This window comes from Sphaeramia orbicularis, chromosome 2 (assembly GCF_902148855.1).
Source record: "Sphaeramia orbicularis chromosome 2, fSphaOr1.1, whole genome shotgun sequence".
In the NCBI taxonomy this organism is placed as follows: Eukaryota; Metazoa; Chordata; class Actinopteri; order Kurtiformes; family Apogonidae; genus Sphaeramia; species Sphaeramia orbicularis.
In genome coordinates, this window is record NC_043958.1 from 13,299,895 (window position 1) to 13,322,457 (window position 22,563).

At 39.5% G+C, this 22,563-nt stretch overlaps 1 protein-coding gene across 1 annotated transcript in view; it reads left to right on the forward strand.

Moving 5' to 3' along the window:
• The first annotated feature begins 4,242 nt into the window (after positions 1–4,242).
• Positions 4,243–22,563, forward strand: part of LOC115433748 (FERM, ARHGEF and pleckstrin domain-containing protein 1-like) — a 58,834-nt gene continuing 40,513 nt past the window's right edge. The window contains exons 1-2 of the mRNA XM_030155230.1: positions 4,243–4,489; positions 9,894–10,121. Coding sequence (XP_030011090.1) covers positions 9,948–10,121 — 174 coding nt within the window. The 5' untranslated portion in view covers positions 4,243–4,489; positions 9,894–9,947. The remainder of the gene's footprint in view (positions 4,490–9,893; positions 10,122–22,563) is intronic.

Here is a 22,563-nt window from a genome sequence, read left to right on the forward strand (position 1 = left end):
ACTATCCTTTTTACGTCAAATATAATTGATTGAGAACAGTAGCTTCATGTTTTTTTATGTGAATGGAAAGCTTTTGACTGATCAATGCAGAATTCTAAATACAAACAAAAGGTATCTTCTTCTTCTTCTTCTTCTTCTTCTTCTTCTTCTTCTTCTTCTTCTTCTTCTTCTTCTTCTTCTTCTTCTTCTTCTTCTTCTTCTTCTTCTTCTTCTTCTTCTTCTTCTTCTTCTTCTTCATTAGAGGTAGCAATTGCTAACTTTGTACTTATCCAACTAGTTCTTTCAGTTAGTCTACCATTTACTTTTCAGATTACTTATTAATGGTGTTTCTGTCCTGTTGAGTATTTCTAATGACCTTATACCTTTGTGGGGTGAAATTCTTCAACTTTTTCAGCTTAAGAAGACCATCTTGACTCACCTGGAACATGCATGTCTACAAATCTGCAAACTGGGCCATGTCCATGAAGGTGAGGTTTCACCATAGCTGCACACGTATAATGTTGTAATCTTGTAAAATATAGTAAATAAAATACCTCTCAGTGTATATATAATGTGTTTAAATTGACCTCAAACTGAATCAGCTGCATCAGTAAAATATTGGACCATTTTACTGTGTAATTAAATCAACATATATATATATTTAAAGGTTTGACCATGATACCTTCACATATATTTGAGTATTCTGACTTTCACTGGTAGCAATCTGTCCCATCCTCCTGAGACCCAGTAGAGTAAAAGCTTTTTTTTTTTTTTTTTTTTTTTTTTTAATAATTGCCTTCTTGCTTGGAAGCAACATGATGCAGCAATTTTTCCAGATACATTTTTTTGGTTGTTTTGTGGATTGCGTTTTTGTTTGTTTTGGTTTTTTTTACTACATAGTACAAAAATGCTTTGCTTTCTCTGGGACTCAAGGTTCAAGGTGACTTTATCAATACTTGTAGGTAGATTTGTTCTTCAATATAGGGAGGGCATCTCAAATACAAAAAAAAACAAACATTAAAACCGCAGGACACATACAGGGGACAGATTAAAAACAGCACAGAGGAAAAACATGGACAGGTACTCCCAGCAGCTCGCAGATCATGGTTAAAACAGACTACAAATAAATAGATAAAAAACAGACTAAAATGAATAACAGTCATCAGATATCACTAAAAATGCACAGATAAAACCTGTAAAAACATGATAAAAACATCAACATATAATAAAAGAAGATAATACAACAGATAAATAAGTGATAAATACGTTAAGACCACATTAAAATAAGCCAGCACCCAAGAATTAAAACAAAGCTCTCTTTTGCTTAAATATATCGTAGCGACTATTTGTCATCAAATTTAAACAACTTAAAAGTGACTGAACTTAAGACTTTAACTTTACTCAAATAACCACTAGATGTACCCTGGGTTTGTGGTTAAAAAAACACAATGTCCGCTCCAGAGATGTATTCCAAGTGGTTTATTTTCAGGCTTTTTGCAGGCAAACAACAACCAAGGCCTTTTTGCTGTCTCTCCTGCTCATCCTGTCTGACTGTGACTGACAGTCTGACTGGTAAAAAAACATAGGCCCACCCAGGTGCATACTGATCTTCCTTGGTACTGCCTATTTAAACCCAGGTGCCCACAGTCTAAACCAGTGGTTCCCAACCTTTTTTGGCTCGTGACCCCATTTTAATATTACAAATTTCTGCCAACCCCAGACATTCAAAACGAAGACAATTTTTTGCTAAAATTAATTTGTTTTCGATCATGTAACAGTTTGCTATGCTATGTTGCAAATAAACGTTAATTTTAGACGACATTTAGTCTATATAATGTATATTATTATGGATGGAGGCAGAAAAGCCAGGTGTAGATTACTGTGCAAAGGGAGAGTTTTATTTTCCTTGGTCAGGATATGTACAGTCAGTCCAGCTTGTATTTACAAGGCTGACAATTAATACTTTAAAAAAAAATAACTCAATCTATGAATTATGAAAGAGCTGCAGCATCTGAAACTGACCACAATGAACATTTGAAATATAAACAGTACCACAGTGCTTCAGTTTCAGCTTCAGAGTTTGTCATATCTTTTATGTAATGTGATTGTCTCTCTGAACTCACCATAAATTTTATATTAGTAAGTTTTTGTTCTGTTTTTTTTTTTTTTTTTTTTTTTTTATCAATTCCTAGAAATTTTAGGCGACCCCATTTGAATTCGCAAAATATAATAAATTAGGATATATATTTAACATATATCCTTAGTGTCCAGCCAGGGTCATGTGCAATATATATTTATCTCTACTGTTTCTTGGTTGGTTAACATGCTTGTTTTTATTCTGTATATATATTTACATTGTCTTTTCTTTTAAACTGTTTTGCACTACGCACCACAAGAGAGTTGTCTCTTTTAATTCCGTTGTACATATGTTTCATGACAATAAAGGCATTCTATTCTATTCTATTCTATTCTATTCTATTCTATTCTATTCTATTCTATTCTATTCTATTCTATAAATTACTAACCCTTTCATGCATGAATTATGAGAACCTGAGTCATGATATTTTTCCTGAGTGTTATTATTTCTCTTTAGGCATGAAAAAAACAATGCAATCGAGTTTTTTTTAAGGAGTTACAAAAATGTCCACTCAGCCAGACACTATGCATTTAATTTTTGAAGCAAAGAAACATTTATTTAAAACCTAATATTAGAAAGTGATATAGAAAACTATACAATAAAAACATTATTAATGCAGCTAATCTGACGTTTTCTTACATTTTATCATACTCTAATACTAGTCATTACTCACTTCACGTAGATCATATGCAAAAAAGAACAACACCTTTTTGTTAAAAAAAAACCCAAAACAACCTGTTAATTACAGTCTAACAACAATTAGCCATTGATTTACACTAAAACATGTCAATGCAGATGAGGTTTATCAAGAACAACAAAGTTACAGTAATGGTATGTATGTCAGTGTATGGGATAGGGCTGAAAGATATATCGTTATCGTATCGATATCTAGATATGAACATTCAAGATATTAATATCGAAAAAGCAACGATATAAACGATATAGATTTCCCCCGCGCTCGCCCTGCATGTACAGCTCTGGAAGTCACAACAGATTTCATTTATTCGTACCTTATGTTAATGTTGATGACTGGCAGTGAGTTCTTATAAATAAATCTGCACTTTCCACATTCTTTTGTATTATGATGTTTGTATTTTTCTGAAAATGCTTGGTTTTCACCGAACCTGTAGTGATATCGTATCGTATCAATATTGAGATATCTGGCACGAATATCGAGATATGAAATTTTGTCCATATCGTTCAGCCCTAGTATGGGATGGTGCATAAGTGTCCACTGTGTGGGCTGATATGGAACTAAAACAACAAAACCCATGAATACAGGGTGGGGAAGCAAAATTTACAATGAGCATTTAGTTGTTTTTTCTCAGCAGGCACTACGTCAATTGTTTTGAAACCAAACATATATTGATGTCATAATCATACCTAACACTATTATCCATACCTTTTCAGAAACTTTTGCCCATATGAGTAATCAGGAAAGCAAACATCAAAGAGTGTGTGATTTGCTGAATGCACTCGTCACACCAAAGGAGATTTCAAAAATAGTTGGAGTGTCCATAAAGACTGTTTATAATGGAAAGAAGAGAATGACTATGAGCAAAACTATTATGAGAAAGTCTGGAAGATACTATTAAAGAAGAATGGGAGAAGTTACTTATAAGTTAAGAATACTTGCGCAAGTTTCAGGAAGCGTGTGAAGGCAGTTATTGAGAAAGAAGGAGGACACATAGAATAAAAACATTTTCTATTATGTCAATTTTCTTGTGGCAAATAAATTGTCATGACTTTCAATAAACTAATTGGTCATACACTGTCTTTCAATCCCTGCCTCAAAATACTGTAAATTTTGCTTCCCCACCCTGTATATATAATAATAGAACTGTATACAAGAGAACATCTGGAGAATAGCTGTCCATAGTAGTGACCACTGTGCATGAAAGGGCTAAACAACAAAGTAAATTATCTTTGAACAAAAAACTAAATAGACCAATAGCTCCTACATGTGCATAGATCATTTCTTCCATGTTACTTTTTTCTACTTGCATGGAGCAGCTGTCACAACTCAATTCCCTCCACACCTGCACTTCCCCAAATCACCGTAGGATGTCGCTGTGTCCCCGCCGTGGCTGCACTCTCAGTGTGTCTGACACTGTAGTGCCGGGGTGCCAGTGCTGGAGGCACTGTGTTGCTCTTTATTGTTCCAGTAGAAAGCTCAATGCACGGTTTCCAACATTTGTTTCAATGGCTACCGCACAGAAACCACGTCCCAGCTGAGAGGGAGAGCTTGAGCCGCGAACAGAGGACTACCGCATCACAAGTTCCTCAGAAAAGCGCTGCGTGGGGATTTACACTCTGCGTGGGGAGATACAAGCTTTTACCAGCGGACAGTGTGTGGATCTAAAGGAAAGAGGGGTAAGGAAATCATGCTATCCGGATTATGAAGCCAGGTTACACGTAGCCTGTGTGCTGTCTCCTGCATGCTGCTGACTGACTCATGTGAACGGAAGTCTATTATTATTATTTTGTTCCACTTTTAACACTAAACATGTTGTTGATGTTTCTTGATGTTTGATGAGCCTGATATCTGAAGTATAAGCTCGCTTCGATTGTAACCAGTCTGTTCATTTTCCTAATCGGCTGAGCTTTAGAAGGTCCGGCAGAGCTTCTTTGACTGGGAAGCCTAATGAGAACCCAGAGCAGCCTTCTGCAGTGAGTGCTTTGGACATTTACACACATTTAGACAAACCCTGGCACTAAACAAACCTCAGTTTTCCTCAAGTCTTAGTCATGTTTCATTTGGTGTTTTTGTTTTCTACAGACTCCCATCAGTCAACCCCTGCTGGGCTGCATTCATGCATGTTCATTATCCAAAGCTTGCAATAGCTGCAGCTTGTCATTGTCAGAACATGCACATTAATAGTAGTGTTCAGACCTAACACACACACACACACACACACACACACACACATACATAGTCTCTTGAGAGTGAGCAGGTTGCCTTACCCTACTGACATCTTTACTCTGGCCTAAAGGATTACTCTGCTAACCTACATTCTAGGGCTTGACTTTGCCTACTGTACTGTGTCATGTTTATGTGTTTGTGCACTTGTTTTATTTCACAAGACAAGGCGTGTGTTATGTTTCATCTCATTAAAACCTTGACCAGCTGCCCTTCCCTTTTCAATGAATGTATTGCACCTATTATCTTGGAGCATCAGCTGACCAACAAATCCCTTTCCTTTATTGATCTCTGGGGGATACATGCTCTTTTTGCCCCCCCCCCCCCCCCTCGTTTTGGCTGGAGAGGTCAGAGCACAGGGTAACTGATGGGGGAGGCAACACCTATTGGTCAAAAGACAGGCACTTTATTTTGCAAATGGGGAGGGTGGAACATAAAGTTGAAGCTTGGTAATCACTACGCTGCCCTGTTGCCCATTCACTTTTACAATCAATATCACGCCCACAATACCACAATAGTAGGAGATTTGGTGTTACGCTGCCTTCTGTCTTGCACACACACACTGCAGAAATTCTCCTGAGGGCACTAGAGCAGCTTAATGGCTTTGAGAGCAGAGAGTGTCACCTTGATAAAACGTGGTATCACATGCAAGCATTGATCTGTCAAGGACCAAGATGTAAGCACACTGTGTTGTGGCCTTGATCTGTGCTTGTAAGCTTGTACTTGATGCTTCCAGGTGTCATTTTTCACTTAGTTTGCAACCAGTAGCCATTTATACTTAAAAAAAAAAAAGCAATTAATGAAGCAGTGGATGATAATTCTTTCTTTCGTTAGATTGGTGTGATAATTATATATAATAGCAGGACATGGTGCTGAATACATTTCCAATTATTCCACATTTATTAATTTCCCCTGAACTTCTCTGCGCTCCTGTTTTGGTTTGATATTTCACATTACATAGGGGCAGATGAAATAATAGACAGGCCTATGTGTTAAATACAATGGATGAAATGTAAGCAGCAGTAAAAATGTGAAAGAGTATGCAGCTGCGTGATAGCTAGCAGGAGCTTTGTCCTTTATTATAGTCATTTTTTTACCATCCCTTTGTGCTCAAATGACAGACTCTACACAGTCATAAATGCTGCCTTTTGTACAAACTTACCCAGATTATGTAATGTGAGAGTGCTGTTGCATATTTCGACTTAATTTCACTTATCGTATGCATCCCTTTATTAAAAAAAGCCCCCAAATTGCTGTTGTTAAATCCAGCTCAGTAACCCCTTTATGCTGACATACACTAAAGCTTTCTCTGTAGACGCGTGTATCGACACGCACAAGCATCCGATTCCCAGGCTCTGGCTTCCCTCTCTCAAACTCTTGGGAAATTTTCAACTAACACCAGTTCAAAGGCTGGTTGAGAGGCCTTGGTCCCTCAGAGTTAAAGCCCCACTGCTGGAAGCTCCCACAGTGGCTTCCTTTGTGCCTCTGTGACCAGCTCGCTCTGTATTCCTCTCTTGCTCAACTCCATGTATTATCCTCTATCCTTACTGAGCACATGATGCAACCTCTGCTTCCAAATTTTGTCGACTGAAACGTAATTAGTTGGGATTGTAAGCAGGGGAATAAGGAGGGTACTTTGTGTTATTGATACGATCTTAAATCACTGCAGTGAAAATGAATTATTTATTTTGGGAAATTGTTAACACATTCACAGATTATTTATTGCAAGCTTTTGGAATCTGTGTTCATGCTCATTCTTGTGTTGGTCATCTAAAAACAAGCTTTCTAATACATACAACCTGCCGACATACCAACCCGCTGTGTGCTGATTTACTGATGTTGTCAGGGTAATTGGCACCCGCTTGTTAGTGAATGATTAGGTAGTGCTATAAACCTGGCTCTGACTTAACACTTGTTTTGCTTTGAGGGGTGGCAAATGGAGAGACTGGAATTAAACTTTAGGTGACTCTTAAAAACAGAACATTTACATTTGGGATGGTAATATACTCACGACAAATACATACACTGAGTAAGTTGTTTGCCAAATTGAATGAGTCATATTCAAGTAGAAAAAACAAGTGAGCAGAGCTTTCGTTTCAGTGCATTGGGGAAGTAGCACACAGGAACAAATGAGCGTTCCCACAGGTGTAATGAGTAACTTGAATGTCAGGTCTCTTTATTGTCAGGTCACTTCCTTGGCTCGGCTCCAGTTTCCAGTTACAGCTTTTGTCACTGAGGTGAAGAAAGGTGCTCATTTGTGTGTGCAGGTGGAGGCCTAAGTAGAAGATAGTGCTTTTTTTTTGTCTTTGCGTATGTATTACTATACTTTTAAGCTCTAATGCGGATTTTAGAGATGAAGGATCTGTTTAGTTTAAGGTGTGTGAGAACACACCTAAAGGCCAACAATGCCAGGGTGCCTGTTTTAAATAGAGGATTTGGAGATGTTTACCTATGTGTTCATTTTATTTCCATGGGTAGGCTTTTGTAACAACTGACTCAAGTCCAGTTTCACATGGGGGTCAGAGGTCAGCTGCTCAGCAACTCCCCTACAGCTTGGAGGCATTCATTTACTGGCTACAGAACCTTTTCTGGGGCCTGTAGGCTGAACCTCCTTCCTCAGAGGATTCAGCATCATGTCATCACAACTTCCAGACTGAGAAAAGTGACCAGCTCTCAGTGAGGTTTAAGATAGACTGAAGAACACTGCAAATTATACATCAGTGGAGATCCTACAGATTTAGTCAAAGGAACACTACATTTCTCAGGTAGATTTGCAACTGGATAGCCATATCAACTCAATGATGTACTGTATTTGGCCTTAATATATACTCTGGACATGGGGAATGCTTTGCTAAAGGATACCTATGTTGGGTGGATGCTTTCCATGATGGAGTTTTAAAGCAGAAAAACATCTTCCCGCTCACTGCAACACCCACCTGCACACAAATATTTACAATTATCTGTTTATACAGATAAACAGTCTTGTAGGTGAAGGGTGAATGACTTTTTTGCTTTTTTATTTTGTTTTTTTTCAATCCTAAATGAATATTGTATTCCACTTAGGAGGACAAAGACTTTTTGCTATTGCTACAAAGACCTAACACCTGTTAATCTGGGTCCAACAAGTCCCAAGCGGCATATTGATTTAAAGACTTATTGATCAGTAATTATGCAATCACGTGACCAACTGTAGCGAAAATAGAAAAAAATGCAAATCCATCTCAGAAACACAAGAACTTTGTGTTTTTTAAATGCATTTAATATATAAAGAAGTGTTTTAATGAACAGAAGTATAATTACAATACAGTTACCAGCATATTAACATCTGTAACATTTATATGGCAGATTTTATTTATTTATATGTATGCATAGGTCACGGCAATTCCTAATTAAAGTCTTTTTATGTAATATAGTGCACAGCAAAAGGAAGGTGAATAGTTTTTAAGCTGTGAAGATGCCAGTACACAGTATCAGACACTTCCCCTACTCTAACAAATGCATTACCCTTTTGGCCCATCTTGCAAAATCTAAATAATTTCTTAAGCTGATCTGTAATGAATGTCTGACTATTGATTATTTTCAATTAATTGCATTTTTTTTTTTGGGTCACTTTCATCCATAGCTTCATAGACTTTGATTTAAAACATGTCTCTCCTATTCCTTATCCTGGATCATGAAGCAGGTCACGACATTCTGTCCTTATCCTCTCACAGAGCAGCTTGAATGCAGACAGTAGGTAATACTGACTAATTGATCCCCAGGAAGTGTATGTCTATATGTGTGTGTGTGTGTGTGTGTGTGTGCTGGGACAGTCCAGCAGTGTGTAACCCTCATTACCCTCCGACTGTCTTCTAAAACATTCCTCCGCCATGATGTCATGCCTGTCTGAGGGGATATTTATTGTCTGAGGTTGAGGTTTATCAAGTGTGTGATGGAGGTGGGGGTGCTGACAAGTTTGTGTGTGTTTGTGTTTGAGTCGGGGAGAGACATGGGGGGGGGGGGGGGTGTCTTTGTGTGCTGTTAGACCGTATCTTTCCTGCCCTACTTGTGAAGCTTTGATTCAAGTCTGAACGAGTCCTACACAGAGCTCTGTGTTGGGTTTGTAGGAAAAACTCCAAATCCCACCTGCGAGTGCGGTTGTTGGAGTAACTTTGTGTCTAGCAGCATGTGAGCCATGTCTGTCTGGACAGACTCATGGCTTAGATGTCATACTGTATGTTGTCCTGTAATGTGGTTGTACACTTAAAAACCAAACAATAAAAAAAATCACCACAGAGAACTCCCTGACTAAACATTTAGTGGTTTTTACGTTGTGAAAGCCCATTTGAACTCAGACTGAACAAATGTGGCAACATTTCTTGCACATTTTGTAAACTAATTAAGCAGTGCTTCCCTCTTAGCAAAGTTGTTTGCATTACCACATTGGCCCCACTTACTCAGTTTTTGGGTTTATAGAAAAAAATGTTTGAAAGTTAATATAAAGATAGATAGATGGTTTTCCTAAAATGCTTGGTTTTTTTTTTGAAACACCAAAATACAGTCAATTAAAATTAGCTCTTGATTGTTATAATTTTTCAAAGGAATTCAATACATAATGTTCGATGTCATATATATAGCAACTGTTTGCTGTAGGAGCTTCAGCTCTATAGAGGAAATGCTTTCAGGCTTAAAATTGCCTACTATGTATTTAAGGATCCAAAAATCAGCAATGCCAAAATCACAGACTGAGGAGATTTTTGGCTGTGCTTGCTTGAAGCACATAAAAACACACAAACTGCAACCCTACATTTTGAGCAAAAACACCACTTGCAAAACACAGAATCTCAATGCACTCTTTTTATTTTTTGTTTTTTCCAGACGTGAACAGAGGTCCCTGAAGCTCAAGATCCCCTTACTGTAGCTCCTGCCACCATGGTTGAACCAGCCGACAGGCCGTCTGCAGCTGGACAGAGGCTTGGGGCCCCTGAAAGCTTTGGGGTGTCCACCCTGGAGCCAGGCCTGCGTCCTCCTGTCCAGCCTCCAGGGCGACAGGTCTCCATCAGAGTGCAGATGCTTGATGACACACAGGAGGTCTTCCAGATATCGGTGAGTAGGGTGGGCTTACGAGTGGGTGAATTATGTGATATTCTCTGTATTGAGACTAAACAAAACAATTTTCACTTTGTTTGTGATGTATTTCTCCAAATTCATGGATGTTAAAAAAATGTTATGGGTTTTATTGTCTCTGTTTTATGACTTTCCAGCTCTGTCTCACAGATTGTGTTGCTCAGAATGATGCATGATGAATGATAATGGGTGTTGAAAATAGAGAAATATAAAGAAAGAATTCCATCATGTCTCCTATTAATAGTGAGAGTTTCTTCATTTTATATCCTCTGTGATGTCAGGAAACATAAGCACTTGCAGCCTTTCACCACACACATTTTCAGATATTTTATGCTAGTCAATGCATATTTTGGATTTCTATGACTTAACTTTTTGTCTTGACTCACTGTTACTGCTTGACTTCCAAGTTTTATGCAAATTATGTGATCAAAACTGTACAAAACTCACCTTTTTAATATGTCTGGCCAATTTCGTAGTTTCTTCTTGTACAAGCTCCCCGTTCTCTCATCTGGGAAATGTCATTCCCATGAAGAACAGACAAATGGGTCGTGTTTAAACCTGTCTGATAAGCCCATACCATTTATGTGGTACTTACATTTTGGCAGCATATAAAAGAAGCGGTTACAGAATAACAGTGATGCCTGGAGGGCTGCGCAGTTTCATTTATTCTGTTTTTGAGGCAATAATATTATCTGCTTAAAGACTGTTTTCATGTCAGATTCCAGTCTTTGAAAAGGTGTAATAAAATATAAGAGATGTGACTTTATCAGTGAGGGTATTCAAATGTAATGATATTCAGCTGCAGGAGGATGGTTTAATATTTTCCACTTTTTACCTTCAGCCTTATCTCGTATCTCCACTTCCCTGACACACACAGGAAGTGGGACATGAGCCACCTTCCTGTCTAAACACACCACACCTACAGCACCATGGAACTAAGGGGGAGTGCTTTATGTGATTCTCCTTCATGAGCAGAAACTTGCACAGGAACTTTAGCTCGTTCCCGGGTTCCTTTCAGCCCCCGTTTTTCAATAGTGAGAACATTGATTTAATGCTGACAGGGAGGACACCCAGGCTCCTGGTGCTAAAAATATATGCGATCATGACATGTTTATAGTGGATACTTTTCCATCCTTCCCTTGTTATGTCTTTATTCCCCAGCATTTTCTCATCTACAGACATGATTGTATACTATTTGTAGATTCTAACCCTTGCACGCACACTTTAATTAGACATTTTATTATCTTCAAGAATTTGCAGCGTGTGTAGAGTGTGTGCTTCCATATAAGTGAGGCTTCATGTCTGCAGCAGCCTCCTGACTTCCTAATGCTGTTTAGAGAAAGGGCTCCTGTGAGAGTCTGCACTGCCAGCAGCTTTAATGACATCTGTGTGCTGTGTGGTGCTTCGGTATGTCGTCTCTGGGTGTAGTCTTGGGTTCTGAATTAATAGCTGCTGCAAGACAGAGTTTGGTTTTATTCCCTCCTTCTCGGTGATTTGCATGCCTTCTGAAAAGACAGCTGCTGTATTATCAGTATAAAATTTGGGGAGTTTTTGTGATGATAATTAAGTACAAATCCGGCGAGTCACTGTCTCGGCTGGCGTGTAGAACATCCAGAGCTGCCAGTTAGGGGAGCCGTAATTGGCTCTTGCAAAAATGCCAAGAATGTATGTGGTTGTTAGTGTGTCAATGCCTGAGGACGTGTCTGAGGCTAAGCGGACAGTTTGACAGAGCCTGTGTGCGAGATGTCATCTGAATGTATTTTTGTATTGTAGCTTTTGCAGCATCTTAAAATGATGTTTCCTTAAATTGATGTAAGGCCACAGAGCATGCGGGTCTCAACTTAGAAGCCCCCTCCCCCCTGCCTTTTTTTCCCTTTAATTTTTCTCACAAATACGAATACACATTGGCCTATCTGCTTGGAACATCTTTAGACGTCATTGCACAGTCAGAGCAGAACGCATCAGCTGAGGAACAGCATGTGTGTGTCTCCCAAACACCCACCCACCCACACCCACCCACACACACACTATTGTTTATTTTTGTTTGGTTACTGTCACCAGAGCTGGCCTACATCTCCAAATGTAAACCAGAAGGGGAACAGACTGAGAATGATAATGGAGGCAGATGTGGAGATGGAAGGATGGATGACAGGATGGGAATAAAATAAGAGGGTTTTTTAAAAAGGACTGCAGCAGCTATAGTGTGGAGGGGAAAGTAAGCAAATCAATAAAGCTGTTCCTGTGTTTATCACACATTCACTGAAATAAGGGAACCATTGTCTTTTAGGCTTGACTCACCTAATCTGTCTTTTTGCTGCTACAATAGCTTCCTGTGTGTTTGTGCAGTAGGTGTAACGTGTGAATCAAGAGATAAGCCGGCAGCTTACACTCATGTTGGCACTGATTGGGCATTTTGTCGCTGCAGAGCGGTAGGGTGGGAGGCTCACTCATTAACCAGGTCTGTTATCTTACAACCTCAGCTAGAATGCTGCAAAATGGGAGCAATCAGTTTTTAAGACCCAATGAATTGCACTCTTAGGCATGAAAAGGCATTTTTTTAGGTAACTTTGTGTAACAACGTTGGCATATCGAAGTATTATTCTATCATCCGGACCTGAAGCCATTTGGGACTTTTCCTTCCATGTTTTAATACATTTAGGTAGCGCCCATTGAGCAGATTTGTAATTGTGTAGCTCTCCACTCAGATTAGTTCATGTCAACTGATTTACAACTAGAAACATGAGTGCATTAGAACATGTAGCTGTAATAAAGTCAGATTCCTCAGCTCCAAGTGGTTGACATTCAGTGCACATGCTTTCATCTCTAAATTTATGTCGTTTATAAAATCAGCCTTATCCTCAGGGCTACAGTTCGGAATGTGGACCCCACTCTGCGCCATGAATGGATTCTATCAGTCAGAGTCCCATGAGGGATAACTCAGAATTTATTAGCTCAAAAAGTAGCGCCGTAGGAGTTTTAACTGGACTCAGGCACAGAGAATGAATGCCATTTAAATAGTCTCCCTCTCCTTGAATAGTCTCATTATAACACATATTACAGCTTGTGTTTATTCCTAGTAAGACTTTGACTTTGTGTAATATAGTGTCACCTCTTGTTTGTACTGACCTGGAGCTGCGAGGATTCCCCTTGTTTGAGTGTACATTTTATAAATAAAACATCATGACCAGACATTGCATACAGTAGAACACTGACAGCGCACACTTGCTACCCTTTGTGACCGGTGCAGCTAGCGCACACTCCCACACTCGGAAACTTCATTATTAATGTGGAAGAATGTGAGTGCAGAACACCGTCGCTCACTCCCACCTGGTGAATAATTGAAGATGAGAAGTGCGCTGTGTGTGAGTGTATTTGCATGCATGGCGAATAATGGGGGCTGTGTGTTATTCATTTTCTTTGAGATGGTGTCACCTGCTTTGACGTGATACTGCATCAGTGGAACCTTTCACAGACCTTATTTATGCGGCGATACAACTCAACTTGTTTGTGTCAATTGAAGCTTATTAATAACAGCATTCTTGCTCTTTGTTTCAGTATACAAAATAAATAACATCCAGAGATTTCTTCGGTCTCAGCCCGTTTATTGATATTTTATTTCACTCCAGGGTTTATTTGTGTGTCAGAGAGAAACTTCCAATACAAATGTTGCATGATTTACCCCCACATGTAAAGCCCGTTGCCCCAGATTCCCTCATTTTGTCATGAGGTCATTGTATCGTTGACTGATGGGAGGTTTTATGTATTTTTTTTATCCATGAGGGAAGGAAACAATTTTGGTTTTTGTGGTGGCGATTATAAAAACTCAAGAGTGGAGGAACAAGTGACTGCACTCAGATTTTACTCAGACCTGCTTCCAAATGAGGTCCATAAGCACCATCTACATGGTTTTTAATTGGGGGAAAAAAAAAAACAAAATTGACTCAGATTTCAATAATTCATGGCTTCTTTGAGCTCTGTTACAGTAAATTGGATGTCTTTAGGACCCAAGAAGACATATGAGGATCTTTTTGGGCTTTAGGAGACACCAACACAGATTTTTCAATATTTTCTGACTCTTATTCACAAATATCAATTAAAGAATGAAGAAATATGGATTTATCTTCCCTCCACATACCTTTTTCATTTTTACCAGGCTGTTTCTTTTCCTTTTAACCAGGTTTCTTTCTGTCCACTACCTATCTGCAGGTGCAGTTTGTTACAAATTTGTCCGACATCTGCAATATCTGCATGTTCCAGCTTGGGCTTGCACCGTATTATGATGACAAAGATGAAGTCCTTCTGCTTCCCTGGGGGGCAGTTGAGCTCAGTTAAGTCTGCCCCCTGTGGACCTGCCCTCACAAGAAAAATCTCATTGGTTCAGATGACGCATTCATAATACTTCTGGTAAAGGCCTTCACATATGGGACCACATTACTTGTGCTCTTGTTGGCCTCAAGTGACTTTTTTTCTTCATGTCTGTCAGTTGCTAATGTTTCTTTCTGTACAGTCTGCGTTATTTGACCTTAATCTGTGTAAGATCATCCATGCTGTGATGGACTTTCCCAGCAGACATCTTTGAAACTGACTGTAAGGGACAGAAGGGAATGGGGTTTGTGTTTGCATATGTATAGGAGGCTTGACTCTCTGCAATAAGATCACACATGTGTTTTTTTTGTTGTTGTGTGATTAGATTATGGCTTTATGATCTGCATGGCTCCTGGTCCTACTTTGTGTGTGTTTGTCTGAAACAGAGAGAGCTGTGGAAAGATATAGGACTACAGGGTACAGGGTTATTAGGATTAGGATGATAGAGACGCTTTATAGACAACATCAGTTGATGGACTAGCAGTCCCGGAGGCCTATGATAAATGAACTACAAGTCCCCTGCTCCATTATGCACAAAGACACACACACACACACACACACACACACACTTCTCAACTCCAATGTGGAACAGTTGACATTTCAAATGGATGGGCCTTTGTGGTGTCGGCTGCCTTGGGAGTAAATGAAACATGTGGGGAGAGGAGATATGAAAGGAATGAGAAGAGATAATGAGTTTATTCGAGCCTTAAAATGTCTTTGTCTTTTAAGACAAAAAGGCTGGTGAACCATAGAAATACTCAATGACAGACTGTTTGAGGCTTATTTTACTTTTCATTTCTTCTTAGTTTTTGTTACAAATGTGGGTTAAGCGGTATGTCACACTCCTTCACAACAAAGGTAGTACTGCTTCATTGTAATGCTGCTGAGACACTGGCGGTTTTACCTGAACAGGCACAGGAAATGAGTCTCGGTGCCTATTAGTGGATTCTGAAGATGAGTTCCCTTAAAGTACGACGCCTTTCTTTTACTCAGTTACAAAACTTTAATTTAATTTATGTATTATACAGTTTTTTTTTTAAGATCTGTTCCAGTGCACTGTGTGTTCTCTACTTTACTCTGAGGCTTGTTAAAGCTCAGCTGAGATTCGGTTATTTCACCCACTCCTGGTCTGCTTTTTTCACATTTACACAACGGAGAGGACAGTGAACCAGTGGAAACGTGTATTTTCAAGCTAGAAACCTAGCTCTGATCATGTTTCTTTATATCTTCTAAGGTTGGCAATAGTCCTGACAGTTGCAGAGGTTGGTTGTGTGTGTGGGTAGATCCAAGGTGATGTTTAAAGACAGTAAAATGTAGTTATTTCAGAGTGAAGCTGAAACACCGGATTTGTGATCTCTGCAAGTTTATATCTTTTCTTTTCTTTTCTTTTCTTTTCCTGCTTTCCAGCTTCAACCAGCTGCATATTGATACTTACATGGATTCATAAAAGCAACATTAAACCACATCATATGGACATATGAGTATATAGGCCAGTGTGTATGTCTGAATGCACAACGTCCACCCACTTCTCCAGCCTCTCAAGGCTAGATAATGTCTATTAAAATAAATATTTTATTAGATTTGCATAAATATCCTCCACAACTTGATAGATGGGGATGAAGAATGGGTCTAAATGATGTGCTGCTTTCACATTCAGATGAACAAGTGATGCATCATCCTCCCCTCTGCAGCGTCATAGACCTGCACAGGACTATTGAGTGCATCTCGATAGTAGGAAAATTTGAGGAACATGTGGACGCACTATGCGTGCATACAGTTTCTCACACAGAAACAGTGCTGTGTTATGTAATGGCTGGCATTCTGTGTCTCATTCCTGTGGTAGGAGACCACAGAGGAGGACTTCTGACAGTGGATTCACTTTTCTCTCAGCTACTTCTTGTTTTTTGTAGCTTCGACCTGCCTGTGGAAAGACTTTGTAGGTGAATAAATTAAAAAGGCTGTTAAACTGAGGTCAGGGTCAGGTCAAAAAGCTATGAAAATATTGTGTTTTCTGTCCTTTAATAGGTATTTAATGTGCTAGTGTTGAGCGAGTAGGTTGAGTACCACTCTTGCACCGTTTCAAAACAAGCATACATTTAGCTACGTTGCTATTAAGGTGGGTGTGAGCACGTAGAGCCACGTGGAAGTATTTAGACCTGCTGAGTTCAAAGACAGGGCCACAGACAAAGCTGCCTCCAAGCTAGGAAGAAGGGAATGAGCGAACGAGACAGAGATTATTGCTTACTGAGTGGAACACTGTTGTTGATGGAGAGACAATTACGGCGAGATCGCTTCTGAAAAGCAGCAGGGTGGGGGTGGAGTGAAAAGACGGAGAGGGCCCCACTGTGGGACGAAAAGGAGATGTGGTGTTACACTGACTGTTACAGAGAGAGGCAGAGATTGCAGTACTGTGAGAGAGAAAGACACTTAAAGACACACATCCGTCTCCCACAGAAGCCCTTTACATTACGCCGGCAGCCAGTGAATGAGCCAACACTGTCCGCTCAGCTTGGCTGCAGATGGGATCCTTTTTTATTTATTTATTTTTTTGTAAATGGAGTGAATAGGGTCCCCAGTGAGGAGGCTAGTCAGGCCAGCAGTGGAAGAGCTGGGCCCCATTTTAGGGTAATCACTGTACCTCCGGTTTACTGTGTTAGCCCAAACCATCATGGCCAATTTGTAGTTTTTGTGGATTCAGTGTAATTATTTTGGAGCAGCCTTGAAAAACTGTTGAAATGGTGAAGCGGTGTAACTTTCACTGCTGTTTTCTTTCTTATCGCTCCTTTCTTAAAAGTCGTTAATTATTTCCTGTAATTGATAGTCCATTGTGGTACTGTGATGCTTAGACAGACTCACAGGAAGTAGTGTGTTGGGATAAACCTGTTGCTGGCCTCCTTTTTCTGAGGGCAATTTCCTTTTTAGAAATGTCCATTTTCAGAGTAACAGTAATTAGACGAAACTTACTTGTTGGCAACAGGTCAGTGGTTAGTTTCTAGTCACGAATCTATATGTACTATCATACATCTTTGGGTAATGTTTTTTTTTTTTTTTTTTTTTTTTTTTTTTTAGATAATTGGTGGTAAATGTAGCTGCACAGGTATGTCATAGAAAAAAAAATTGTATAGCTATTGATTGTTTAATGATCAATGGTCAATAAATAGGTCTTGGGTAATTTACCGTGTATGTCTATGTATGATTATCCTACAGATGCTGGATTACAAGCCTAGACGTCCTCTAACAAGCTTCTCATTCCCAATGTTTTTCTGTTATGGCCATCGTCAATCAGAGTTGATTTGGCACAGCTATTAACTCTGCCTCTGACATTGACTTGACCAATGTACCGTTAAGTTACACATCACATGGGCTTCTGTGATATTGCTCTAATAATGTTCTGCAAGAGCTACATACAGCTATTAAATGGTCTGTGGTCCAGGGAGCTCCTGTAGATCTTTTATATCAACTTTCACCTCTAGGGCACCTTTGATCAAGTTAGGTTTGTGTTTTCTATCAGCAATTCTCATATCACATAGTGTAGATATGTACATGCCACTATCATGGTTTTATTTTAAGGGATTATCCAAGCACGATTATGCAATGGCACAGTTGCTGCATCCTGGCCTTAAGGCGTCCCAAGATGATTGTGATTTGTTTAAAGAAACAGAATAATCCAGGCAGTTCCAGAATGATGTCAGCCAGACCTCACCCCAGCACTGGTACAGTCTTAAAAACGGAGTGTCAAGACAGGTTTGGCTATGTAAAACTAATACAGTAATACCTCAGCTTCCTTGTTATCACTACTATAATACCAATTTGGCACGGTAGCATCTCAGCATTGTCGTTTTAATCACAATGGAAAATTAACATCAGCTACGAGCCATAAGCTGGTAGCTTTATCATCACTACCAGACACCCTGGCACACAGCCTAAACTCATTTCGAGCTCCTGTTGTATTGCAGGAGCAAAAATTAGAAGCTGTATTTTGTGATACATGTTGCTGTTGGACACAGTTTGTAGCCACAGGCGTGTATTTAATCAGGGACCTAGTGCTGTTTTCCATAATCAGATAACACTGCAGTATGGCGAGGAGGCTTGATTTTTCATTCTCTTCCTCTTGAGAACCAGAGCTGGGGTTGATGGCGGAAGGCGGTGAGGGGGAGGACAGAAAGAGAAGAGGTGGAAAAGGTGGTTTCTTGAGAGAGATTATTTCAGGTTAGAGTTATTGCGTTCTGTGGCTCCTCTTTCCAGCTGTCACTGCTGCCGTAAATCTTTACCCAGTGATGGAGGAGAATAGTTTGCTTGTGTCTGGGTTTTCCCTTGGCATCCAATCACTGATACACTGACTGGGAAGATTGTGTTAAGAGAAGGAGGGTGGCGTATCCTTGCCATGATTACACCACCCTTTGGGGAAATAAGAAAAGAAACAAAAAATTGCTGGTTTTATGTCAGGGGCCTGATTTTTTATGTAACTCTGATGCCCTTTGTATGGGAGCCAGTGCTGCAGATTAAAAGAGAAATGCATAAGTGGGCATGCTAAGGGTTTAGCAAGAAGCTTAGATCCCAAATGTCAGCTTCAATATCCCAAATGAGATTTCTCCCCCTTGCTAAGTGTTAACCATGGCCCCTTATTAAACCCCACTAAATCTGTGGAGCTGCCTAATACGGTCTCTGTCGCAAATCTGGACCAGACCCTGGAACTGCGCTCCCCAGTCTCTGGATATGTGTGGGAGCACGCTGCTCTGGGTTCTCTTTCAATAGGTGAAGTGTTTCTTAATCTCTTCGCTCGCTCCCTCCTCGCCTCCTGTTGGACGTTTTCCAGGAGCTTCAGTGGAATTCAATGGCGTCTGTCTCTCCCCTGCTGGGTCCCGAGTGTCCAGCCGCTGGTTTCTCTGAGAAACTAGTGAAGGAATGTGATGTTTGGGACAAAAACAAGTTTTGGTTTTCGCGTCCGTGCTTTTTCTTTCTGCTTTCCTTCAAACATGGTCATAATTCCCTCTGAATTTTACAGAGTCTGTAAATTTTGCCTGTGATTTGTTGATTTTTTTTTTTCTTTCTACTCTTACCTACATAGACGTCAATGAGCTTTCCACTTATATAAGTTATTATTTTGTAATTATATTGCAGATATTTCACTGTGGCCTAATTAAAGTGCCATTCCTTCCTCATAAGTCATCTGTACATCTTTGCAACCACACACAAATTTGTTTACCGCAGGCTCAGTTCAGTTATTCAGTTGTGTATCCACACCCTTTTTTTTGCTCGTAAATTAACAGGTTCAGCAACACGTGTGTAGAAATACACAAAAACACATGCTAAGTTCAGCCAGCACAGCATTCAGTGAGTTTTAAACCTTTATAACACCTTTATGAGTAGAATATCCATCATCATCATTTTACAGAGCATCTCATAGAAATATATATGTCTATTAGATATGCTCTACATTATTATTATCTTGCCCTAATAGAGTTTTAGTATTCTGGCATCCCATTCGCCTAGTAAAACCTAAGATAGCGATTGTCGATAGACCTCCAGAGGCTTTTAGGATCTAAAGCAGTCCTGTTTTAAGATTTACAGACCTCATTATTGCAAAAGACATGGTACAAACACAGCCACTGCTGCTTCTCACATCCTACACAAGACACTAATTGCTTTTTTTAATGGTACAACATTGTGCTTGTATTCCCCTCAGCTGCTCAATTTAATTGTCTGCCTCCAGTGTGCTGTGAGGCGTGGCACGGACACACTCACATACCCACACACGCCGCATACTGAGACACTTGGTCGTTTTCATGGCAGCCTGTAGGCATTTTCATCTCAAGTCCTCCCCCCTATCAAATGTGTTGCCAGTTTAATTTCCCACAGTGTGTTGCTTTCGTTGCTGACAGTGCTAGCAGGTATTTTGCCAACATGTTGTTTATTCAACATTCCAGTCTGGCATATGTGTGTCTGTGGGTACATCTGTCTATGTGTGAGTCGACCCTCAGTCCTTTCTCTTCTAGCACTTCTAGTGGACCAACGGGCTTTGACGTCTTGCCAGAAGGTTAAGCTGTTTAACCTAATCCCAATGATCCAACGCCATTGGTGGACAGTCGAGGAGGGAGGAAGCCTGTCCCAGCTGTCCTGCTGTTTGTTGGGTTTTCTGTTAAAGTCTTCGTCCTTGAGGCCAGTGGCTTTACGATTTTAGTACAGTTGGGATGACTAAAATCTTAAAATAATAAATATCACAATGTTGAACAATTAATAAACAGTTTAGATAAATTGAATGCATGGAAAAGCTTAAAAAAAATCATGGGAAGGAATGCTTCTAGGATCCAAAAAAGATTTTGTTCAAGGTGCTCTTTGGAAAAAGGGATTCATAAAGTAGATGACAAATGGGAAGAAAATTCCAAGGCACTCTCTTTAAGCATTAAAATGCCTTTATTCTCATGGCATGGTCATATATAGACCTTAAAAAACACTTCAGCGTATTTTGGCTTCAAGCCTTCATCAGGAAGTCAAACAAAACAGATTCTTCTGTTTTATGTTTATGTTGTTATTTTTTGTAAAAATGAATAAATATATGTTTAAAAAGAAAAAAAAAACATTAGAAGTACATTTTGTGAAAATTAAAGCCTTAAATGGCATTGAAAAGCATTAAATTCAATGTCCAGAGGCATTAAAAAATATAATACCCTTGATGGAAAATAAAACATTGTTATTCACGATTTATTTTGATTACATAAACATTTAATAATTTTGATCAGAAGTATAATGTGATGATTGACAGGTGGAACCCTTTATTTGGCTATTGTTTATGGCCGGTGCACCAAGTCCCAACACCGGATGCTTGGAATGTAACTGTAACTGTCATGTGCTGTGAGCGTGCTCATGCCGTGGTGAAAGAGCAGAGGGAATATTAACAAATGTCGGAACAATGGGAAAATCCAAGTTTCAGCAGAGGTGGTTGGAGGAGGAACTATTCAGAACCTGGTTAAAGCCTGTTGATGGTAAACTGTCATAAAACTATATATAAAACTGTATCTGTCGTTGGACATGGGCATTCAGTTTGTTTAAAGTGGCATTAAAAAGCATTAAATTAGATTTGCTGATACCTGCAGAAACGTTGGATAAAAAACAAGACTGCCAAGGTTGGTGTTTATTGTATTTTAATTCAGACATTCCTTTCCATTAGCAGTGACATATAGTAGCTTTAAACCACACAATACCTCTTCTGTGTTGTCTAGAGGACATTGTATTGTCCAGGAAAAAGAGAAAAAAAAGAGTTCGCCATTACAGACATTTAGACGCCGGCATTTGTGGAATAAACATGTAATCAGAACAAGTTAAGCAGTGGTCACTAGAAGAACAATTGTGTGTATATTCAATCATGGCTATTTTTCATGATCACAGCTGACACTGCCATTACTGTGCCAGGTGTGTACTCTACACCTGGCACTGTGTCTGACAGTATTGTATCCCATCTTCAGGGAAAAACCTGCTGACGTATCTGTTTCTCATATTGCTGAGCAGCTGCTGGGTTCACAACTGAACACTATGTGGGGGGTTGAGGAACACCAGCGGGGATCTACTTGTAATTTGTCTTCACATTTGATAAGTGACGCTAATGCTTCAGACAGCATTATGGAACGCAGTAGCATCCATTCCAAAGCTTAATACAACAGCACAAAGACAATTACTGCATCCAAACAAGAAATTATTACCTTAGCGCGCTTCTCTAAGAAATCCTTCTTTGTTTTTGAGCTGTTAAACATCGCACAGACTCATTACTTTGGGCCTTGGGGAGCACCCCCTTCTCACAAACCCAGATCTGTCTCATTTCTAATTGTCACAGTAGCTGGTCTGGGAATAGGACATAATGTTTGCATGAATACCAAAGCATACAGCATTAAAATACATCATTGGAGCTAAATGGAATTGTCCCTGAAGAGTTTGTGGATTGTGTTTTTTTGGGTTTTTTTTTTTTGCCTGCCTTCAACTTTGCGTGTTTCTCTGCCCTCTGTCTTGTTCTTTTTCTGGCATTAACTAAATTTGCTTCCAGTTGGACAGCGACTAATTGATG